The 22,494-nt window shown below is 33.7% G+C and overlaps 1 protein-coding gene across 2 annotated transcripts in view; it reads right to left on the bottom strand.

Moving 5' to 3' along the window:
- The window catches only part of RANBP17 (RAN binding protein 17), a 322,877-nt gene that overhangs the window by 235,737 nt on the left and 64,646 nt on the right, over positions 1–22,494 (bottom strand). For both annotated transcript variants that reach the window (XM_032403702.1, XM_032403703.1), the window contains exon 14: positions 17,559–17,694. In XM_032403702.1, coding sequence (XP_032259593.1) covers positions 17,559–17,694 — 136 coding nt within the window. The remainder of the gene's footprint in view (positions 1–17,558; positions 17,695–22,494) is intronic.

Raw genomic sequence — 22,494 nt, 5'->3', positions numbered from 1 at the left:
TAATCATTAAAAATAAGTGGAAAAAATGAGAAAATATAGATTAAAAATACTCTGTGAGTTAGCATACACTTTATCAAGTAATCAAAAAGAACCATTATCTTTGTATTCTTCCAGGCTCTAGCACGGTGTTTGACACAAGGAAGACAGTAAGTATTTAACAAATGCATAAAGAATTACATAACTATATATAAGTCACATAAGATTTGATACCAAACAATGGTGTATTTGATTCGATGTGGTAAGTCAATTAAAAAAATCTAAACCAGTTTAAAAAATCTAAATCCATAGTTTTCCAACTTAAATCCCTTATTTCTCCAATTTATATAGTAATTTCAATCATTAGTGGCTTCTAACATTTTAACTTTAGGTTTTCCTGCTCTAAACTTCCTTGTTTAGTACCTCATGCTCTTGAATCAATTAGGGAGTTCATACTTAAAAGTGTAACGTAGCAAATCCATTTATAAAGCAAAAACAGTTTTAAAATCAAATAATTAGGTCGTTAGTCAGATTTGTTCAATTTTCTGTTTAGCAGGGGCACAGAAAATATTTGGATTTTTTACTAGTTAATATATATTATCATGTAAGATTAAGTGGGTAAGAGTGTAGAGAAATTACTTTAAAAAAAAAAGGCCTATCTGAAAACTGATGTATTATATGTATTATGTCACGATTAAAAGAACAAATCTCTAAGCAATAAAACAATCCAGCAGTATAAGCATTAACTTCGCCTATAAGCACGAACCATTCTCTAAGAAAGAAAACCTAACTAACTCTAGTAACACTATCACAAAGACATATTTACAAAGTACATTTAGAGTAAATGTGAAAGCATCCCAGAATTAAAGTCTGAAAAGTTTTAAAACACTTAACAGAAAAAAACCCAAAAGTCATCAATCATTACTCTTTAACACTCAAACTTTTTCCCTATAAGCTGCATGCCATACTTGTTATACTAAAATATTTTTAAATGTTTAAATGTTTACTGTTGAAAATGTTTTAAAGCTGCTACTTATTTTTCACCAAAGTAAAAATTCTATGCCCAAAACAGTTTTCTTATGATTGAATTTCTTAAACACTTTTCCCCAAAATGTAGTGTTATCAAATACAAATATATATTTTGCCAACAACTAAAATATATCCAAGTACCTGGGAAAGCAGCAAATACATTATTTCAACACTGGATTGCACTTATAAGCAGCCCACTGAAGTTACTGTTACAATATGTTTTCGTTTCCTTATTCAAGGGCTTTCCTACTCAATTTACCAGTAACTGTTAGTAACATTCTATGCAGAAGGACCTAACAACTGTAGGGAGAGAATGCCATCTGCTGCTTCATGTGTGTACTCAACAGGAGAAAACAAGCTGGGTAACAGGTAGATTAATTAACACAATACAATTTAGAAATCCATATACAAAGCTGATGCTTGAAAGTTGAAATATTCCCATGTCTATTTTTGATAACTTGAAAATTCATCAATGGACAGGCATTTAACTGTCTTAATGCAAATTCTAAGTTATTCCACAGAATTATAAGCATACAATGTGCTTCTATGTCACTAGTTCATAACTAGAGAGCCAAAGAAAAGGATCATTTGCCTGGGCTTAACAAAGTTATTTCCCATTTCTAGATTACTACAATATCTTGTTTATAAACATGTGACTTATACACAAGGTGACCATATAACTTATCATCAAAACAGGGACACCTTTGAGAATGTAAACTGGGGCAATTATCAGTTATGCCAGGACAAGTGTGAACCAGGACTATCCTGGGGAAATCTGGATGTATGGTCACCCTATTTATAAATTACTAGGTCTTCACTCCCTCTGGCTTAATAACCTCAATGCCTCAAGAACCTTCCTGAAAAATTTGGAAACTTTTAGGAAACAGCTAGATTCAAGAGGATAAAGGAGAGAAAAAAGTGTGTGTGTGGAGGGGACCAACATGGGAGCGCACTCCTAACCATATGGTACCCATATCTAGGTAACTACCACAACGCAGCTGATTTTTTACTTACTTAACTTTGTGATACCATTTGGAATTCTTTGGCACTAATAAATATCTTCCTTAGAAAAGGCAAATCATTTCTAGGAGAATTCATTCAAACATTAATTGGAATGCTCTCCTTTTGACATCTGGCATATGCTAGGTGTCTGGAAAGAAAGCAAATTTGTAAGGGTGTGTGTGTGTGTTGCAGTGTGCACTGTGTGATGGAGAAAAGAGAGGTACAGATCATTTTAGATCAAATTCCTCTTGTGGTGACTGGATAAAGTTTCCAAATACATTCTATGTGTCAGCACTACATGTAGAGACCAAAACCAGACAAAGATACCGCAGAAAAAGAAAACTATAGACCAATATCCCTGATGAACACTGATGCAAAAATCCTCAACAAAATAATAACAAACAACATTCTATAATACATTAAAAGGATCATTCACAATCAAGTAGCATTTATTCCAGGGATGCAAGGATGGTTCAATATTTGCCAAGTCAATCCACATGATATACATCAATAAAACAAAGGATAAAAATCGTATCATCTCAACAGATGCAGAAAAAGCATTTGACAAAGGACAACATCTATTCAGGATAAAAACTCTCAAAAAGTGGGTTTAGAGGGAACATACCTCAACATAATAAAGGACATATATGAAAAACCCAAGCTAATACCATCCTCAGTGGTGGAAAACTGAGCTTTTCCTCTAAGATCAGAAATAAGACACAAATGTCCACTCTTGCCACTTTCATTCAACATAGTACTGGAAGTCTTAGCCACAGCAATCAGACAAGAAATAAGAGGTATCCATATTGGTAAAGAAGAAGTTAAGCTGTTACTACTTATAGATGATATACTGCATCTAGAAAATCCTAAAGACTCCACCAAAAAAACTACTAGAAGTAATCAATGAATTCAGTAAAGTTGCAGGATACAAATTAATACCCAGAAATTGGTAGCATTTCTATACACTAATAACGAAGTAGCAGAAAGAGAAATTAAGAAAACAATTCCATTTACAACTGAACCAAAAAGAATAAAATACCTAGGAATAAACTTAACCAAAAAGGTGAAAGAACTGCACTCTGAAAACTGTAAAACACTGATGAAATAAACTAAAGATGATACAAACAAATGGAAAGATATTCCATGCTCATGGATTAGAAGAATTAATATTGTTAAAATGTCAATACTACCCAAAGCAATCTACAGACTCAATGCAATCCCTATCAAAATACCAACAGCATTTTTCACAGAACTAGAACAAATAATGCTAAAATTTGTATGGAACCACAAAAGAGCCCAAATAGCCAAAGCAATCTTGAGAAAGAAAAACAAGGATGTCAAAACCAGGAGTGAAGAAAGGCAGAGCAAATTTTTAAGACTAATTTGCCTATTTCAAATTTTAAATCCTAAGAAGAAAAAGAAGCTTGCTTTTCTCCTCAATTTTTGGTACCCTAGCCTAGGAGGCCAAAATTCAGACAAGTTGTATTAATACTATGTCTTATCAGTGTCATTGATTAAATAGCTCCTTGTGGAGGAGGGCACAGGATGTAATGAGCACTGGGTGCTATATAAGACTAATGGCTCACTCTGGAAAACAGTATGGAGGTTCCTCAAAAAGTTGAAAATAGAGCTACCATATGATCCAGCAATTGCACTCCTGGGTATTTACCCCAAAGATACAAAAGTAGGGACCCGAAAGGCTACGTGCACCCCGATGTTTATAGCAGCAATGTCCACAATAGCCAAACTGTGGAAAGAGCCAAGATGTCCATCAACAGATGAATGGATAAAGAAGATGTGGTATATATATACAATGGAATATTATGCAGCCATCAAAAGGAATAAGATCTTGCCATTTGCAACGACGTGGATGGAACTGGAGGGTATTATGCTGAGCGAAATAAGTCAAACAGAGAAAGACATGTATCATATGACCTCACTGATATGAGGAATTCTTAATCTCAGGAAACAAACAGGGTTGCTGGAGTGGGGGGTGGGGTGGGAGGGATAGGGTCACTGGGTGTTGGACACTGGGGAGGGTATGTGTTCTGGTAAGCGCTGTGAATTGTGCAAGACTGTTGAATCTCAGATCTGTACCTCTGAAACAAATAATGCAATATATGTTAAGAAAGAAAAAAAGAAGAAGAAGAATGTAGCAGGAGGGGAAGAATGAGGGGGGGGGATCGGAGGGGGAGAAGAACCATGAGAGACAATGGACTCTGAAAAACAAACTGAGGGTTCTAGAGGGGAGGGGGTTGGGAGGATGGGTTAGCCTGGTGATGGGTATTGAGGAGGGCACGTTCTGCATGGAGCACTGGGTGTTATGCACAAACAATGAATCATGGAACACTATATCTAAAACTAATGATGTAATGTATGGGGATTAACATAACAATAAAAAAATTAAAAAAAAAAAGACTAATGGCTCAATGAACTCTACATCTGAAACTAATAATAGGCCATATATTAATTAATTGAATTTAAATGAAAAAACAGCTCCTTGTGGATCTATTTTTAAAGGAAAATACATTCCAAGATCTAAACAACCACATTTTAACTAACATTAGTGAGATTCTGTAACCAACCAAAGCAAAACTGATGTTTATGATAGGGTTGGCTTGAATAAGGGAATTAGGAACAAAGTTCAAAACTTTCAGGGGCACTTGGGTGGCTCAGTCGATTAAGCTTCTGCCTTTGGCTCAGGTCCGATGATCCCAGGGTCTGGGATCGAGCCCCATGTCGGGCTCCTTACTCAGTGGAGAGTCTGCTTCCCCCTCTCCCTCTGTCCCTGCTTGTGTGTTCTCTCTCGCTCACTTTCTCTCTCAAATAAATAAGTAAAATCTTTAAAAAAACAAAACAAAACAAAACAAAACTTCCACCCTTTGGTAAATATTCAGAAGCCAAGATGTGTGTGTTTTTTTTAAAAAGGGTTCTTCCTTTTCTAATTTTAACTGGATTAAAAATTAAAATGGACTTTTCCTAATAAATGAATGGATTTCACATTTTAAAATGTAAATGTAACATTTAAAACTGAATTCAACTAACAAGCTGAGGCAATATATATAATTATGCTAAATAGTGGCATCTATTATATAATGAGATCAAAGGAAGCAGGTAATATTTACCACAGAACTGATGTAATACAAAAATAAAAAATATATCAAGAATTCTTATGTAACCTAAGAAAGACTCTATTATATTTAAAAGAATTTTAATGTTTTAAATTCTATCCTAATATTTTACAAGGGTGATCTATTTACATATACAGTTAAACTATTAGCTATATTTTTAATTAGTACATTTTATTCTAAGAGAATGCTGGATTATTGTAATTATACTGTCACTAAAGTCCAGAATATTTATGTATCTCAGAAACAATCCACATAGTTCGATGACAAACTGGTCAGTTTGTAGATGCCTGAATTTGCTATATCTTCCTGCCTAGACTTCTGGTGCTCTAGATACAAGGTAGGCTGCATATGACAGTCATGAATCTCCTTTCTTAGACTTCTCACTCTTAATCCCTTTCCATATATCAACTATGTATTCATTAATTCAACAAACATTTACTGAGAATTTACTAATGTTAGGCTCTGCAGTGGTCACTGAGGATACTGTGAACCCTAGCTATAACGATCTATTTGGATTTCTTCCAATGTGGAACCTTTGAGGCTTTCCTCCTGCCTCCTAGAACAGGCATCCTGCTTTACTTCCTTTCCCATGGCTTCTACTAATTCTTTTGGATTCCATTCAGGATTTCCCTCTGCCAGAAGCCTTCTCTGATTCTCAACATTTGGGCTAATACCCCATCCTCTGTGCTCTTATGACACCTTATGCTTACCATTATCACTACATGTATGATATTGTACTTTCCAAATTAATTCATATTTCTATTAAAATTACATATATACATCATTTGAAAATCAAATAGCAATAATGAAAAGCTGCCATCCTCTGATATACTCCTTTCTACTTCTGATTCCGATACTCAGTAAACCCACTTTCAACATTTTTAGCTATTTCTTTTACTATTTTCATGCATTCTTCTAAATAACATGCTGATCCAGCCATTTCTCTTGATTTCTGAACTTCAGACATTATCTTTTGACTCCCTAACATATTTATGACAATGTACCTATTACTCACAAATAAGCTACATAGTACTATGATTGGATTTCCTTTCTTGTACATTTAGTTTGATTCACTTTTCATTTGCCTAAATTTTCTATGCTTCTATATCATGAATCCACATCTGTAAACACCCTCAATTCCTCTCAATATGATCCAACATATTAGGCAATCTATCAGTTCCAGAAAGAAAGAAAGAAAGAAAACAAGAAAGAAAGAGAAAGGAAGAAAGAAAAGAAAGAAAGAAAGAGAGAGAGAGAGAGAAAGAAAGAAAAGAAAGAAAAAGAAAAAGAAAGAGAAAGACAAGAAGCCCCAATGACCTCCCACCTGTCCTAATATTTCTCTGATAATTAGCAAAGCATCTTTTTGTGATTATTGGCTACTTAGATGTCATCTTTCGATGAGCTTGTTTAAATCTTTTCCCCATTTTAAAAGTGAGCTTTGTCTCTTTTTTTGGTAATAGCTGAGACACCTATTATATGATTCACACATTTAAAGTACACAATCAATGGTTTTTAGCATATTCACAGATATTTGCAACCATTATCACAATCAATTCTAGAATATTTTCAACACCATAAAAAAAAACCCTTACTAGGAAACCTATAATCTACTTTTGTTTCTACAGATTTGCCTATTCTGGAAATTTCATATCAACAAAATCACACAATATTTGTTCTTTGGCTCCTGGTTTCCTTCACTTGGCATAATGTTTTCAAGAATCACCTATGTTGTACCATGTATCAATATTTCATTCCTTTTTATTACTGAATAATATTCCATTTTGGGATATACCACTTTTTATTTATTCCTCAGTTGATGGGCTTTTGGATTTTTTCTACTTCATGATATTAGGAATAATGCTTCTGTGAACAGTTGTGTAAAATTTTTATGTGGATATGTGTTTTCATTTCCCTTCGGTATATACACTGGAGTTACTGGATCATATAGTACCTGTGTTTAACTTCTTGAAGAACTTCCAGACTGCTTTCCAAACTGGTTGTACCATTTTCACATGCTCACATTATAGTGTACGAAGGTCTAATTTCTCCACATCCTCACCAATATTATTATCTGTATTTATGATTATATCCATCCTAGGGGCTGTGAAGTGGTATCTCGTTGTAATAATGACATGAATATTCCTGAATTACAGTGATTTAATTTCTCATGAATTATAGTGGTGTCAAACATCTTTTCATGCACCTGCTAACCATCTGTGTGTCTTCTTTGGAGAAATGTCTATTCAAATCCTTTGTCCATTCTAAATTGGGTTACTTATTTTTTTATTATAGAGTTATAAGAGCTCTTTATAAATTCTGATACAAGTCCCTTTCATATAAATGATCCGCATATATTTTCTACAAATCTGTGGGTTGTGTTTTCATTTTCTTGACGGTGTTATTTGAAGCACAAAAGTTTTTAATTTTAATGAAGTCCAATTTATCTCTTACTGTCGTTGGCTGCTTGTGCTTTCAGTGTTGTATTGAAGAAACCATGACCCAATCTGAAATCATGAAGATTTACTTTTATGTTTCTTTCTAAGAATTTCATAGTTTTAACTCTTACATTTAAGTCTGGTTCATTTTGAATTAGGGTTCCAACCTCATTCTTTTGCATGTGGATATCCTGTTGTCCTAGCACCATTTGTTGAAAAGATTACTTTTTCTCCACTGGCTTGTCTTGGCATCCTTGTCAAAAATAAACTGCAAATGTGAGGGTTTATACCTGGACTCTCTCAATTCTATGTCGCTGACCTGTATGTCTATCCTTATGCAGTACCACACTGTCTCGATTATTGTTGCTTCGTAGTAAGTTGTGAAATTGGGAAGGGAGTGTTCCTCTTTTTCAAGATTGTTTTGGCTATTCTTGGTCCTTTGAATTCTCATATGCATTTTACGATAAGCTTGCCAATTCCTGCAAACTAAGCTAAGATTCTTATAAAGATTGTGCTGAAGCTATAGATCAATCCGTGGAGTATTGCCATCTTAATAGTAAGTCTTCTTTTTTTTTTTTTTTTAAAGATTCATTTATTTATTTTAGAGAGAAAGCGGGGAGGGGCAGAGGGAGAGAGAGAGAAGCAGACTCCCTGCTGAGGGCTCAAGCATGACCCTGACACCAAGACCTGGGCCAAAAGAGTCGGATGCTCAACCAACTGAGCCACCCAGGTACCCCAATAGTAAGTCTTCTGATTCATGACCATGGGATATCTTTCCATTTATTAGGTTTTCTTTTATTTATTCCAACAATGCTTTGTAGTTTCTAGTTTATAAGTTCTGTACTTCTTTTGTTAAATTTATTCTTAAGTATTTAATTCTTTTTAATGCTATTGTAAATGAAATGTTTGATTCACAGGTTGTTTATTGCAAGTGTATAGAAACTCAAATGATTTTTTTATACTGATCATCTATTCTGCAAACCTACCAATTTTTAAAATTAGTTCTAATAGTATTTTAGGTGATTCTTAAGATTTTCTATATTATTCAAGATCATGCCAGCTGTGAACAGGGATTGTTTTACTTCCTCTCTTCCAAACTAGGTGCCTTTATTTAATTTTTATTGTCTAATATCCCTGACCAGAACCTCTAGTACAATGTTTAATATAAGTAAAGAGACATCCTTGTCTTGCTCTTGATCAGAGGAAAGTATTTATAAGTCATTAGATTCAGTTAGCCTGTATTTTTTAAATTTTTTTTGTATCTATATTCATTAGAAATATTGGTGAGTACATTTTTTTTTTTTTTTTTTTTTTTTTGGTAATTACATGGTCTTGGTATAAACTTGGTATAAACTGGCCTCACAGAATGAGTTGGGAAGTGTCCCCTCCTCTTCCACTTTTTGGAAGCATTTATAAAGAACTGGTATTTATTCTTTGAATGTCTGGAAGAAATCACTAGGGAATCTATCTGGGCCCAGGCTCTTTGTGGGTAGTCTGATGACTAATTCAATCTCTTTAGTTGTCATACTTTTATTCAGATTTCTATATTCTCTTGTATAAAAGTTTCAGGAGTTTATATTTTTATGCAAACTTTTCCTTTCCATCTAAGTTATCTAACTTACTGGCATTCAAATGTTCATAATATTCCATGATAATCATCTTCATTTCTGTAAGGTCAATAGTAATGTCCTCTATTTCATGCCTGATTTTAGTACTCTCTTTTTTGTCAATGTAGCTAAAGGTATGTCAATTTCATTTTATTTTTTTTACAAAGAACCAAGTTTGGATTTCACTGACTTCTGCTATTGTTTTCAAATTTCTATTTCATTAATTTCTACTCTAATCTTTATTATATCCTTCCTTCTGCTTGCTTTAGGTTTAGTTTCTTCTTATTTTGCCAGTGTGTTAAGGTAGAAGGTTGGGCTATTTACCTAAGATATTTCTTTATTTTTAAAGTACGTGTTTATAGCTATAAATTTACCCCTAAATACTGCTTTAGCTAAATTTTGTAAGTTTTGTATGTTGTGTCATTTTCTTTCATCTGAAATTATTACCTAATTTCCCTTTTGATTTCTTCTTTGACTCATTGGTTATGTAGAAATGTGTTGTTTAATTTCCACATACTTATGGGTTCCTCACATTTCTTTCTGTTATTGATTTCTATGCATTCCATAGTGATGAGAGAACATACTTTGTGCTATTTCAATTCTTCTAAACTTATCGAGTCTTGTTTTATGATTGAGCATATAGTCTGTTCTGGGCAATGTTCTGTGAGTACTTGATAAGAATGCATATTCTGGGGGCACCTGGGTGACTCAGTCAAGTGTCTGCCTTCGGCTCAGGTCATGATCCCAGGGTCTGGGATTGAGCCCCATGTCAGGCTCTCAGCTCAGTGGGGAGTCTGCTTCTCCCTCTACCTCTGCCTGCCGCTCCCCCTGCTTGTGCGTGCTCTCTCTCTGTCAAATAAATAAAATCTTAAAAAAAAAAAGAATGCATATTCTGCTGTTGCTGGGTGTAGTGTTCTATAGTCGTCTACGGTCTAGTTGGTTTATAGAGTTGTTCAAGTCTACAACTTCCTTAAAGACCTTCTGCCTAGTTGTTCTATCCATTATTAAAACTAGGACATTTAAGTCTTCAACTATTATTGTTATTTCTGTCAGCTTTAGTTTCATATATTTTGGGCTTCTACTGTTAGGCACATATATGTTTATAATTGCTATATCTTCCTCATGGGTTGACCCTTTTATCATTATAAAATATTCCTGTTTATCCTTAGTGGCATTTTTTTGTTTTAAAGTCTACTTTGTTTGGTATTAGTATAGCCACTCCAGCTTTTTAATGGTTGCTGTCTATGTGATATATCTTTGGTCATCCTTTTACTTTCAACCTATTTCTATTCTTGAATTTAAAATGTGTGCTCTATACATAGATAGCATGTGCAACATTATTTTTTTAAAAATCCAATCTAATAATCTCTGCTATTGGTTGGGTTACATAACCCAGTCTAAATTTAATGTTATTATTTATATTGTTAGATCTATGTCCCTCATTTCTGTCACTTTTTTTTCTCTAGCCTTCCTGTGCTGCTTCTACATTAAATGAATATGTTCTAGTGTAACATTTTAATAACTTTAATAATTTTTTTTACTATATATTTTTTAGTTACTTTCTGGGTAGTTTCCCTAGGACTCACCATATTCATCTTACCAGAATCTACCTCAGATTTATACTAACTTAATTCCAAAAGATAAAGAAATGTTATTCCTATATAGCTCTATTCCTTTTTCTCCCTTTTTGTAATATTATTATTATATGATAAAATATATTACATCTTTATATATTATAAATCCAACAATAAATCATGGTAATTATTTCTTCATTTAATTTTACATCTTTTAATGAAGTTGAGAGAAAGAGAGCAAAAACGTATGTCTAAAGTGTCTGTTATAACAGCTTTCTTATTTACCATTTCTGGTTCTTTTTTATTGGTTCTTGTGGATTTGAGTTGCCATCTTGTGTCATTTCCTTAGCCCCCAACTTTGCTCCACTTATCTTCTTTATGCTGTTATTGGCAAATATAGTACATATTACATATGTTATATGCCATCAATACAGTGTATATGTGCATAAAATATGTAATTGCCTTATACAATTGCTTTTTAAATCAGTTAAAAGTACTATATTTTATAATTGCTTAATTACCTTCACTGACCATAATAAGGAGCTTATTTTATATATAATGAGTGTTGTTTTTTCATGTGGATTTATCTCAGGTCACTTGCTTTCAGCCTAAAGTACTTCCATTAGTATTTCTTAGAAGGCAGCTTTGAAAGCAATGAATTTCTGTTTTTGTTTGCCTGGTAATGTCTTTAATTTTCCAAGATAGTTTTGCTGGACATGGTATTATTGGTTAGTGGTTCAGCACTTTGACCATGTCGTCCAACTATCTTCCTACCTCTACTGTTTCTAAAGACTAATCAGCTATTAATCTAATTGGTGTCCCCTTGCATGTAATGAGTAGTTTTCTTTTTCTTTAAAGTTTTTATTCAACACTTCCATACATCACCCAGTGCTCATCACAAGTGCATTCTTTAATCCCCATCACCTATTTAACCCATCCCCCCACCTTCCTCCCTTCTGGTAACTGATGATATTTTTTCTCTTGCTGCTATCCACATTTTCTCTTTCAGTATTTTTACTATGATGTGTTTTTAATGTGGACCTTTGTTGTACTTCTTTGGTGTGCAATGTTTTACATCAAATGTGATAAGTTTTAAGCCATTATTGCTCTATTTATTTATTTTTTAAAGATTTATTTGAGAGAGAATGCACACAAGGGAGTGGGGGAGGGGCAGAGGGAGAGGTGAGAGAGAATCTCAAGCAGATTCCCCGCTGAGCACGGAGCCCATCTCAGGGCTTGATCTCAGAACTCAGAGATCACTATCTGAGCGGAAGGCAGATGCTTAAGACGTTATCCTCAAGTTTGTTAATTTTTTCTTCTGCCAGTTTAAATATACTGTTGAGGCCTTCTAGTGAACTTTTCATTTTTAATTATTGTACTTTTCAACTACAGAATTTCTATTTTTTTCTATTTTTAATAATTTCTATCTCTATTGAAATTCTCTAGTTGATGACATATTGTTATCATATCTTACTTTACTTAACAAATCTTAACAATATTGAGTCTTCCAATTCATAAATATGGTATATATCTATTTATTTAGGCCTCATTTCATTTCTTTCAACGTTTTACAGTTTTCACCTAGTCCAAGAGTATACGTATTTTCAACTTTCCAAGATATTGCTAAACTATTTTCCAAAAACATTTTACTGGTTTGGATTCCATTAGAAGTGTATAGGAGTGTTTCCTATTTTACTTCCTCACAAATACATGCTTTCATCAGACTTTTTAACTGTCTCCAGGTAACAGGTATGATATGGTATCTCACTATAGCTTTAATTTGCATTTCCCTAAGTCCATGAAAGGACGAATATTTTTTCATGTTGATTAGAAACTATGATTTCCTCTTTTGTAAATTGTTTATTCATATCTTTGGCCCATTTTTCTATTAGGCTGTTTTTCTCTTATTGATTCACAGAAATTGTTTACATAACTGAATATTGATTCTCTTTAAGGTACATGTATAGGGTCTTATCCTATCTCTAGCTTGTCTTTTTATTTTGTTTATTGTGTATTTTGAGCTGCAGAAATTTTTATTTTTAATATGGGTAGAATTAATCAACCTTTGCATTTAGAGTTTGGGCTTTTTTATGCCTTAAAAAAAAATCCTTCCTATCCCTAAATCATAATCTCTTGCTTTTCACACTAAGATTCACTGACTAACTTAGATTTGATTTTTGTATGCTGTGAAGTAATAATCCAAATTTTTACATAGATATAACCAAAAGTCTAGCATCCTTTATGTAATAGTCTGCCTTTTCCTTATTTATATACCACTTCAATGTATAAGTGGGGGTAAATTTCATTATTTTTCATTTGCCCATCTTCCTCTGTAATTACAAACTTAGTGGAGAGATGGACCATCCCATTTGCCATTTATCCCTGGTCTTAATATGCAGTAGTTACTTATTAATATTCATTGGATAATAAGTAAGAATAGGCAAGAGGGAAAGAAGTGTAGCACACATAAAACAGGTCATATAGTAGAATGCAGTGTCAAAAGAAAAGGTTGCAAAGGTAGGAAAAACCTGACCATAATAAGGAGCTTATTTTATATATAATGAGAAGCCAATAAGAATTTCAAGCAGAGAAATTCCGCAAATTTTAAAGTCTGACAAAAACAAGTATTGAGACAACATACGGCAACACATACTGTGCTGGGAGAGGGAGAATAAACTATTCAAACACTTAGGAGGGCAACTTGATAATATCTTGTAAAGCTGAAGATATGTAGTCTACAGCCCAGCAATTCCACTCCCAGTATTTACCTTCAAGACACTCATACACATGAATGAGGGAAAAGGTATTAGAAGGTTTACTGCAGGTTTTTCTATAATCTTTAAAACTGGAAACAATCTAACATATATTAACAGAAAAATGAGTATGTAATGGCACAGTAATATACTGTAATACCATTCAATATCTAAAATAAATTAGGACTATATGTATCACCATGGATAAATCTCAAAAATAATGTTGATCAAAAACAGCAAGTTTCTGCATACTAATTTTCTATAAAGTTAACAGTGCTATGTTTTGTTATAAATACATAGAAATGTGGGAATAGAAGAAAATCATGCATGAAAATAACACTAAATTTAGGATAATGGTTACTTTGGGGGCAGAATCAGAGCAACAATGGGCCATTAATGTTTCATTTAAAAATATACAGATCTGAAGCAAATATAGCAAAGCATTCAGATTTGACAAAGCTGTACGGTGGGTGTATGAGTGTTCCTTACATTATTCTCTCTGGTTTTCTACTGAAGGAAAGATGACTTTGGTGGCAGTATGGAAAATGAAGTGGGGAAAAGGCAAAAAAGGAAACAAAGAGGACAGTCAGAAGACTTCTGAAGTCCAGTGAGAAATGATAAGCAGTACCAATAAGGATAAAACCTGAGGGCCTGAGAAAAGAGTGAAGCTGAGAGATATTAAGAAAATAAAATCAGCAAGATTAGGTGACAGATCAGATATAACAAGTAAGAACAAAGTGGAAATTTTGGGTTCACAGTCATTCCTCCTCAAAACTGGACAGTAGGTGGAATGGGCTTCAGGAGATTAAGTAAGACCTACTGAGACTGAAAGGCCTGTTCAATATTAAAGATCCAACAGGAGGCAATGCAGCAAAGTGATTAGCATCACAGGCTCTGTTGTCAGGTGTCCTGGGTTCAAATCCAGATTCAACCATTTAAACACATTAATTAACCATTCCAAACCTCAGTTTCCAAATCTGTAAGAAGGGGTGGGCACAGTGTTAATAAAAACAACTATTCCCACAGGTCTTTGTGAGATGAAATCAGATGCCTGTCAAATGCTATGTGAAATCCTGGACACAGACTATTTCTTCAATAAATGCCTACAGCTACCATTTATGACTCTTCTTTCTCATTTATAGCACATACTTCTATTTTATACATCACTTAGGATTCCTCATTGATTCCACCTGGGTTCCTGAAGCACTTATTATGCATATGTAAAAATTTCAAGATGCTTAGCAGGATACCTTCTTTAAACCTGCCAAATAATTTCACTAAAGTCAGCATCATTTTCCAACTCAAGAACATAGCCTTTATCACATGAATGTATTATGCATGAGATCTAGGCCCAAATCCTATGGAATTCTACTAAATATATACATTCAACCATTATCTAGTAGAAGGCATATGAGCAATATGCCGGGCACTTGGAAGTGATAATAAAAAAGGCAGAGACAGTCCTAACCCAAATTATACTCAATATATGTTTTGCTAACAAACAATTACAATGCAGTGTAATAATGCTAAAATAGAGAACACAGAGAAAAAGGGAACTCTCCCAGAATTTAAGAAGGTCATCCTAAAGGATGGGGTATCTGATGTGAAAGATAAAGTTGGAGTCAGCAGAGTAAGGCAGGTGGAAATTTGATTTAAAACAAATAATGTTCTAGGCAGAGGAAACATTTTGTCCAAAGACCCAGAATCGGCAGAGAACACAAACTGTTGAAGGAGCTGAAAAAAGTTTAGTACACATAAAGTATGCAGTACAAGTATGGAGGACTGAAGCATGAAACTGGTGACATACGTAGAAAAAAGACTGGGAAGAACTTTGTAAGTCATGCTCTGTATGATTCAATTAAATGAGATAATGCTTAAGAGTGTTTAGTACAGTTCCTGATAAAAAAAGTAAGTGCACACTAAATATTTTTTGCCTACTAGTATCTAACACTCTCCCCTTTTTTCGCCACAATTTGGAATGTGACAATATACTCACCAAAAAAAAATATTTTCCATCTGGTCTTCCTTGGTTGGTTGCCAGAAAACTAGTGTGTAGAGAACTTAATAAATGTCTCAGATGGTCTTTTGTTTCATTTGTAAAATGGGAACCATAATACCAACTTTGAAAAAGCAAAACAACAAAATAATACCAACTTTGCAGGATTACTGTAAGGACTTGGAGTGTGAAGATTTCCTAGAGGAGAGCCAGGGCACGTATCAAGGACCCCCCAAAAACCTCCTCGAGGCTCCTATAAAGGCAGATTGGCAGACAAGCCAGAGAAAAGGAAAGCAGAAAGCTCTGGCTTCCCTTTAGGACTGTGCAGTAGGAATGCCCTAGAAATAAAATCACTGTAGGACTAAACACTCTTTGAAAAAAACAGCATTAGATGCATACACCAAAAATGTTAAAATTATAATGAAAGAATCAACACCAGTCTGATGATATGTTCATTTTTTTCTTAATATGTAAGCTCTTTCAAAAAAGAAAAACTGACCTTCTATAATTCACTTTTTTCCACAATTACCTTGTATTAAAAGATATATAAATATGTCTGTATTTTTCTGTGACCTGTTTCTTGATATCTAAAACTCCCATATATATTTTTTCTTCTTTTTTTAATACGACAAATAAAAATTTTGGAAAAAAATTCCTAAATCCCATTGCTGTAAACAACTAGTGTCATTTTACATACATCTTTCCAAGTATTTTAAATACAGTTAATATGAAGGCTTTTCACTCCATGTTGTACTATTCTGATGTAAGACCCAGACCAAACAAATATTGGATTATAATGTTTGAAGAGTATTCACATTTGTGAAAGCAAAATATCAAACTCTCTGAGTACATTTAAAATAAGACAATTTATCATAATTCGGTTTATTCTCAACCTTCAAGTAACACAACTGGGATTTTAAAAAGAGGTACCCTGTATAAATTTCATATCATGTAATTTTTGTCTGACTCTAATTTGTCTTACCATCAAACTAAAACATTTATTTCTACTTACTCCTTTTTCTCCCTAATGGTCTCATTCAATGGCACCTAAATTCTAAGAAAATTTTATTGAAATGGCAATAAAATATCACAATATATTTGACAAAGGAAGCATCAAGCTATATCACTTTCTGAAAAAGCAAAGATAAACTAAAGGATGATATTAACAAAATCAAACAAAAATTTTTCCCACTACTATACGACTATTACGAACAGAAAATCATAAACGTATTGAAGGTTATGCTAAATTTCCCATGGGGAAAAAAGCTCAGTTCAATATAAAAAGCTTATTCTAAATATTTCAAGTAAGAAATTCCTTCAACGTTACTAATAGAAGCTATAAATCCAGAGGAGATAAGACTATCCTCAGGACTTCTTACAAAGAAGGCTTGGAAAGAGTTACTATTTCAGAAGAAGAAAACCTCATAGATCTTACTCAGTGTCACAAGTACTACTAAATATCCGGTTAGAGTTCACATAAATGCCCTCAATAATCCCTCATTATGTCTTAAGATCAATTCATCTAAATTTGTTGATGCTAAACTTTCAATCATCATACTACGAGTGTCCTCTGTGTTAAGGTGATTTAACTGTGGCCTCTCAAAGACATGTCTAGCTCTCCTGGTCCTCATCAGTTATCATGTAAAAATGCCGAGCAATGAGCGAAAAATTTACTGGAAACCACATAAATAAGTGCCCCAAAAAATCCCAGAACTACTAAAAGATTAAATCTTTTGTTTTAAACCTTGAAATAAATATAAGGCAAAATCTATTAAAGTGTTTAAAATAATCTTAATTATTTAATGACTAGCCACATAAAAAATATTCACTAACTCTGCCAATCAATCTTCAAAGAAAATGGTAAATCTAGGCAAAAAACAAGCAAATTAATCTCACGTTGCCTTCAATGCCAATCAATCAATCGATTTCAATTGATCAATTAAATTTCTTAGGTAGAAATTACCTAAATATATCATTCAGCTTAAAGCTACTGTATGTGAACATCTTTCTTCATTTTCGGTAACATTTTTAAAAAAATCTCTAGTAAAAACCTACCTTTGAGGTTCTTTGAAGTTGATCGCCAACATACGTTTTACGAAACTGATCCAAGAACCACAGAATTGCAAGCTCTATTTTCTCATTAGAACACTGAGGCAATCCGGTATCCATTAAAGATATAAGCTGAAAAACTCTTTTCATGAAGGAGAAAAAAAGCTTCAGTAAAAGTTCTTAGAGAAACAACATTAAAACATTTATTGTCAATGTAATATAATATATAATCACTGTAAAATGTCGAAAAATACAAAAGCTAATAAAGAAAATATTTTTAAAAACATCTGAAATCTTACTACTAAGAGAGTACTACGAGATACTACAATTTGGTCTAAGTCCCTAATTCCTTCTAGTCTTTTTCCTAAGACATACACATACGTGTACATACACAGAAACCTACAAGGACATACTTGTTATTTCATTAAAAATTTACATATAAATGCATATGACATATACATATAAATATTATGCATATATATAAGTAAATACCTATAACTATATATAACATATATACAGATATAAATTAATATCTGTATCTATATAAAATTTTGATAAAAGAAAAATGATATTGAATGTGTAGTTTTGTATTTTACTTTTTCAATAAACCTTATGTTTTTATATAATTATATATTTGGGGGTCATATTTTCAATGAATAATAAAAATTTTATCTGGAATAATTTAAAAGGTGATCTTAATAAAATCAAGTAGTTTTAATACAAGTACACAACTATTATTACCAGATAATCATAAATTAACTGAAGGTTAAGTCAAATTTCCTAGAGAAAAAATGTAATTCAGTATAATGAAAAGCTTAGTCTAGAGTTTTCAAAAGAGAAATCCTTGTATTACCTATTTTCATTAAAAGTTTCCAGTGGATGGCTGCCAAGTGCCTGATGTTAACAAAATCAGCTTATTAGAATCATCTTTCTTAAGGGCCAAGATGTAGAGGTTGTTGAGGACCAGCACCTTTGTCTTCTTTTTTCTAACTGCACAAAGGCAGCTACGTCTAGCCCCGACCTGCACGCTTCCTTCCGTGCATGCACACAGGAACATATACATATGCTCTTAACAGTTTATATGTCCTTCTAGAGATTTTTTTAAATGTATATACAGGCAAATATGACTATATATTCTCCTCCCAACTCCTTTCAACATATGGAACATACTATACTTATGATTCCAAACCTAGCTTTTTCCATTTAACTATCTTACAGATCTTTCCATGTCAGCTATTAAGAACTTCCTCATTCTCTCTTGCAGCTGTTTAACATTTTATTACATGAATATACCATTATATTTTCAAACATTCTCCTACACATGGGCACGGCTTAAAATTTTTTGCTGTTGCAAAAATGCTGCAATTAACCATCTTTTACACATCATTCCACACATGTACACTATTATAACATACACTTCTAAAAGTAAAACCACTAGTTTAAAGAACATAAATTTGTACAATGTTGATACTATTAATAAATTGCTCTCCTCCATAGAAATTGAAACAATTTATATTATTATCATCAGTCTGTAAGTGTTTATATACACTCAGATAATTCAGATGATAAGAAACTCTAAAATTCATTGAAATCTGAAAAATGGCATCTCAGTGCAGTTTTATTTTGCATTCTCTCATGTATGTGAGGTTAAAATTTTTCCATGTTTTTAAGCATATATATGTCCTTGTCTGTGACATATTTGTCCACATCCTTTGCCAATTCTTCCTACTGGGTTGTCTTTTTATTGTTGATTTCTACAAATTCTTTATATATTAGAAAACTGAGTCCTTTGTCTTTGATTCAGCTGTAAATATTTTTCCTCAGTTTTCATTTGTCTCTTGACTTTGATTATGGTGTTTTTTAATGCTACAGAGAAGTTTTTGTTATACAAAATTTTCACTAATTTTTTTAAGATTTATTTATTTATTTTAGAGAGAGAACACATGAGTGGGGGGTGGAGTGCAGAGGGAGAGAATCTTCAAGCAGACTCCTCGCTAAGTGCAGAGCCAGACTTGCGGCTCAATCCCACCACCCACGAGATCATGATCTGAGCCGAAACCAAGAGTTAAATGCTTAACCGACTGAGCCACCCAGGCACCCCTTTCATCAATTTTTTAAGTGGATTATGCGTACTAACAAGGTCTTAGCTAAATCTGAGGTATTTTTGTTTGTTTCTTTTTTTTCCTTTTCTTTTTTTTTACATTTACCTCTCTGATAGATTTGAACTTATCTTGAACACATTTTGTGAGGTATGGATCAACATTTTTTCCCATTTTCCCCATTTTAGCCAGGTGCTTCAACACCATTTCTTTCTTATATAGTCTATCATTTGCTCACCATTTCAACTACATCCCTTATCATATACACTGGGTTCATTTACGCATTCAGATTACTTTACCGGACCTTGTGTTCTATTCCGGCGATCAGTCTCAATACATATATCTTGATCAATTATCTTTTTCATATTATTTAATATTTTCCCAAAACATTATTTTTAATGGATATAAAATATTAAAGACTATCTCAAAATTTAAGCATCTCATTCTGAATGTAAACTCAGATTTCAGGGAAATATAACTACTGCCCTCTTCCCTACTTCCAAAGAATTCTACAGAGTGTCTAGGTTATAGTGTATGAACTTCTTTTAAAAAGTTGGGACTTGTGGGGCACCTGGATGGCTGAGTCAGTTAAGCATCTGACTGTTGGTTTCTGGGATAAGCTCAGGTTATGATCTTGGGGTCCTGGGACTGAGCCCCAAGTCAGGCTCTGAACTCAGAGGGATATCTGCTTTGTCCCTCTCCCTCCCCCTCTGCTCCTCCTTGCACTCCCTTTGTCAAATAAATAAATAAATAATCTTTAAGAAATAATGAAAAAAAAAAGAAAGTTGGTACTTGTTGCCAAAGTGTTATGAAATAATATGTTGAAAACCATTTTATGGTTATGATTTCCTATATTTATATTATTTAAAAGTAACCTTCATTTACCTAATATCTTTAATACCATTAAAATTTATGAAGGGAAACTTATTGAAGAACAAATTTAAGAATTAGATTACCGTAGCCAGGTTGCTAGGGTTTTTTTTTTCCTAAGATGTGTCTGTTCTGTAATTTTGAGAGGAGTGACAAAGCTGACTTTCAGTCTGGGTATTTCTGAATTAGCAGATAGTTGGGAGTAATTTTTAGTTAAATAAATAGATATATGCATCAAACTATGTCTAGATCCAGGTGATATTTCACGTGACTTAAACAGACATATCTTTTTTTTTAATTCTTTACTGAGTGGGACCTCCCTTTTCCTACTCTAGCTCTTTGTTGATTCTATGTACTTGCTCCTTTACTTTTATTTCCTTTTTATAACATACATTCCAAAACCCTAGGAAGATGTGAAACCAGAAGACAGTTTGTTGGGATGCCTTTATAACTCAAGTGAAGCTGGTGATTTGCATTTGCCTAAGAGGAAATGGCATCCCAGCAGGAAAGCAGGAAAGCGTCCCCAGCAGGGTACAGGATCCATTTGTCAAAGAAGTTTTGGTAGCTCTACAAGAAGTTCAGCTGCAACAGCCTAACGTCCAAATAACCATGGCTTAAACAATATAGATATTTATTTCTCTCTCAGGCAAATATCCAAGACAGCGCTCCAGGACTAGCCAGTGCTCCATGGTGTGCCAGAGACTCAGGTGCCTTTCATCTTGTTGTTATACTTGCCTCCATTCACACAATCACTTTTCTGGTTGATGATGGGTACTTCAGATCCACCCATTTTGTCCACATGTCTTGCACATACCACATCTGCCTAGAACACAATCACTTAACCACACCTAGCTGCAAGAGAGTCTAGTAAATCTACTCTTTATTCAGGCGGCCACATGCCTGGCAAAAGAATCAGGTATTCTATGACTTCAGAAGCAGGGAGGCAGAGACACTGTACAGCTGGCAGTCTCTGCCACAGTGCCCTTCAAAGATCGGTGGCCGCCTTGAAAAGTACTTAAGACCAAAGCTTGTATTGCATATCTAATATTCACTTTCAGTTTCAACTTATTATCCTACATTTATTTTTTTCATTATGTTAAATTATTTTTGGTAAAGAGCACGGAGGGAATAAAAAGACAAATATATCATTAAATAATTTGGTCCAAGTATAAGCACACCATTTCAAATTCAAAGAAATGAATTTTGGATACTCAGTTGTTTATATTCCCCTACCTATCCATATAAATAAGTATTCATTCAGTCAACAAATATCTGAGGGCCTACTATATGGCAGGTGTGCATTAGAAGTCCAGAATATAACAGTGAACAAGATCTAGACATTCCCAGTCCTCCAGATATCTATAGTCTATACAGGGAAAGACATAAAACAAGCCATTAAAATAAAGAATGACAAGTGCTATAATAAACAATACAAAGAAATTAACGAAGATTCATAATATTCTAGGATGGAACAGGGCAAAGAAAGAGTGTGTTGAGAGAAAGGAGAAAGCCTGTGTAGCTAACTAGAGAGGGAAGAAAAAGCATGGCTCATTTAAGAGCTGAAAAAAGTTAAATATGGCTATAAAGCAATCAGCAGCAGGAGATGAGGCTAATGAGACAGGCAGGAGCCAGATCATGAAGAACCTGATGAGCCACGTTGATTTTAATCCCAATAGCAATGGAAAGCATTGCAGAGTTTGAGCAAAGCACTGACATAATCAGATCTGTACTTCAGAAAGCCAGAGAGGAAGCAAGGTATCTATTTAAAACTGCAGCATGAACCCATATGAAAGATGATAGGAGCTAAAATGGCAGGGGAGATAGAAACAACTTGACTAACTGGCCTAACTAGAAGGTAGAACTGACAGGATTTGAAGATGAAGACTACATGGATGTTGGAGAGAGATAAAAGGAAAAGTTAAGGATTCCTTAACTCCTGGGATGCAGGCTTAGACAAATGAGTGGACGGTGAT

The sequence above is a fragment of the Phoca vitulina genome, unplaced genomic scaffold (assembly GCF_004348235.1).
Source record: "Phoca vitulina isolate PV1807 unplaced genomic scaffold, GSC_HSeal_1.0 scaffold6, whole genome shotgun sequence".
NCBI lineage: Eukaryota > Metazoa > Chordata > Mammalia > Carnivora > Phocidae > Phoca > Phoca vitulina.
Note: the sequence above shows the minus strand (reverse complement) of the source record. Positions and strands in the feature narration are given on the sequence as shown.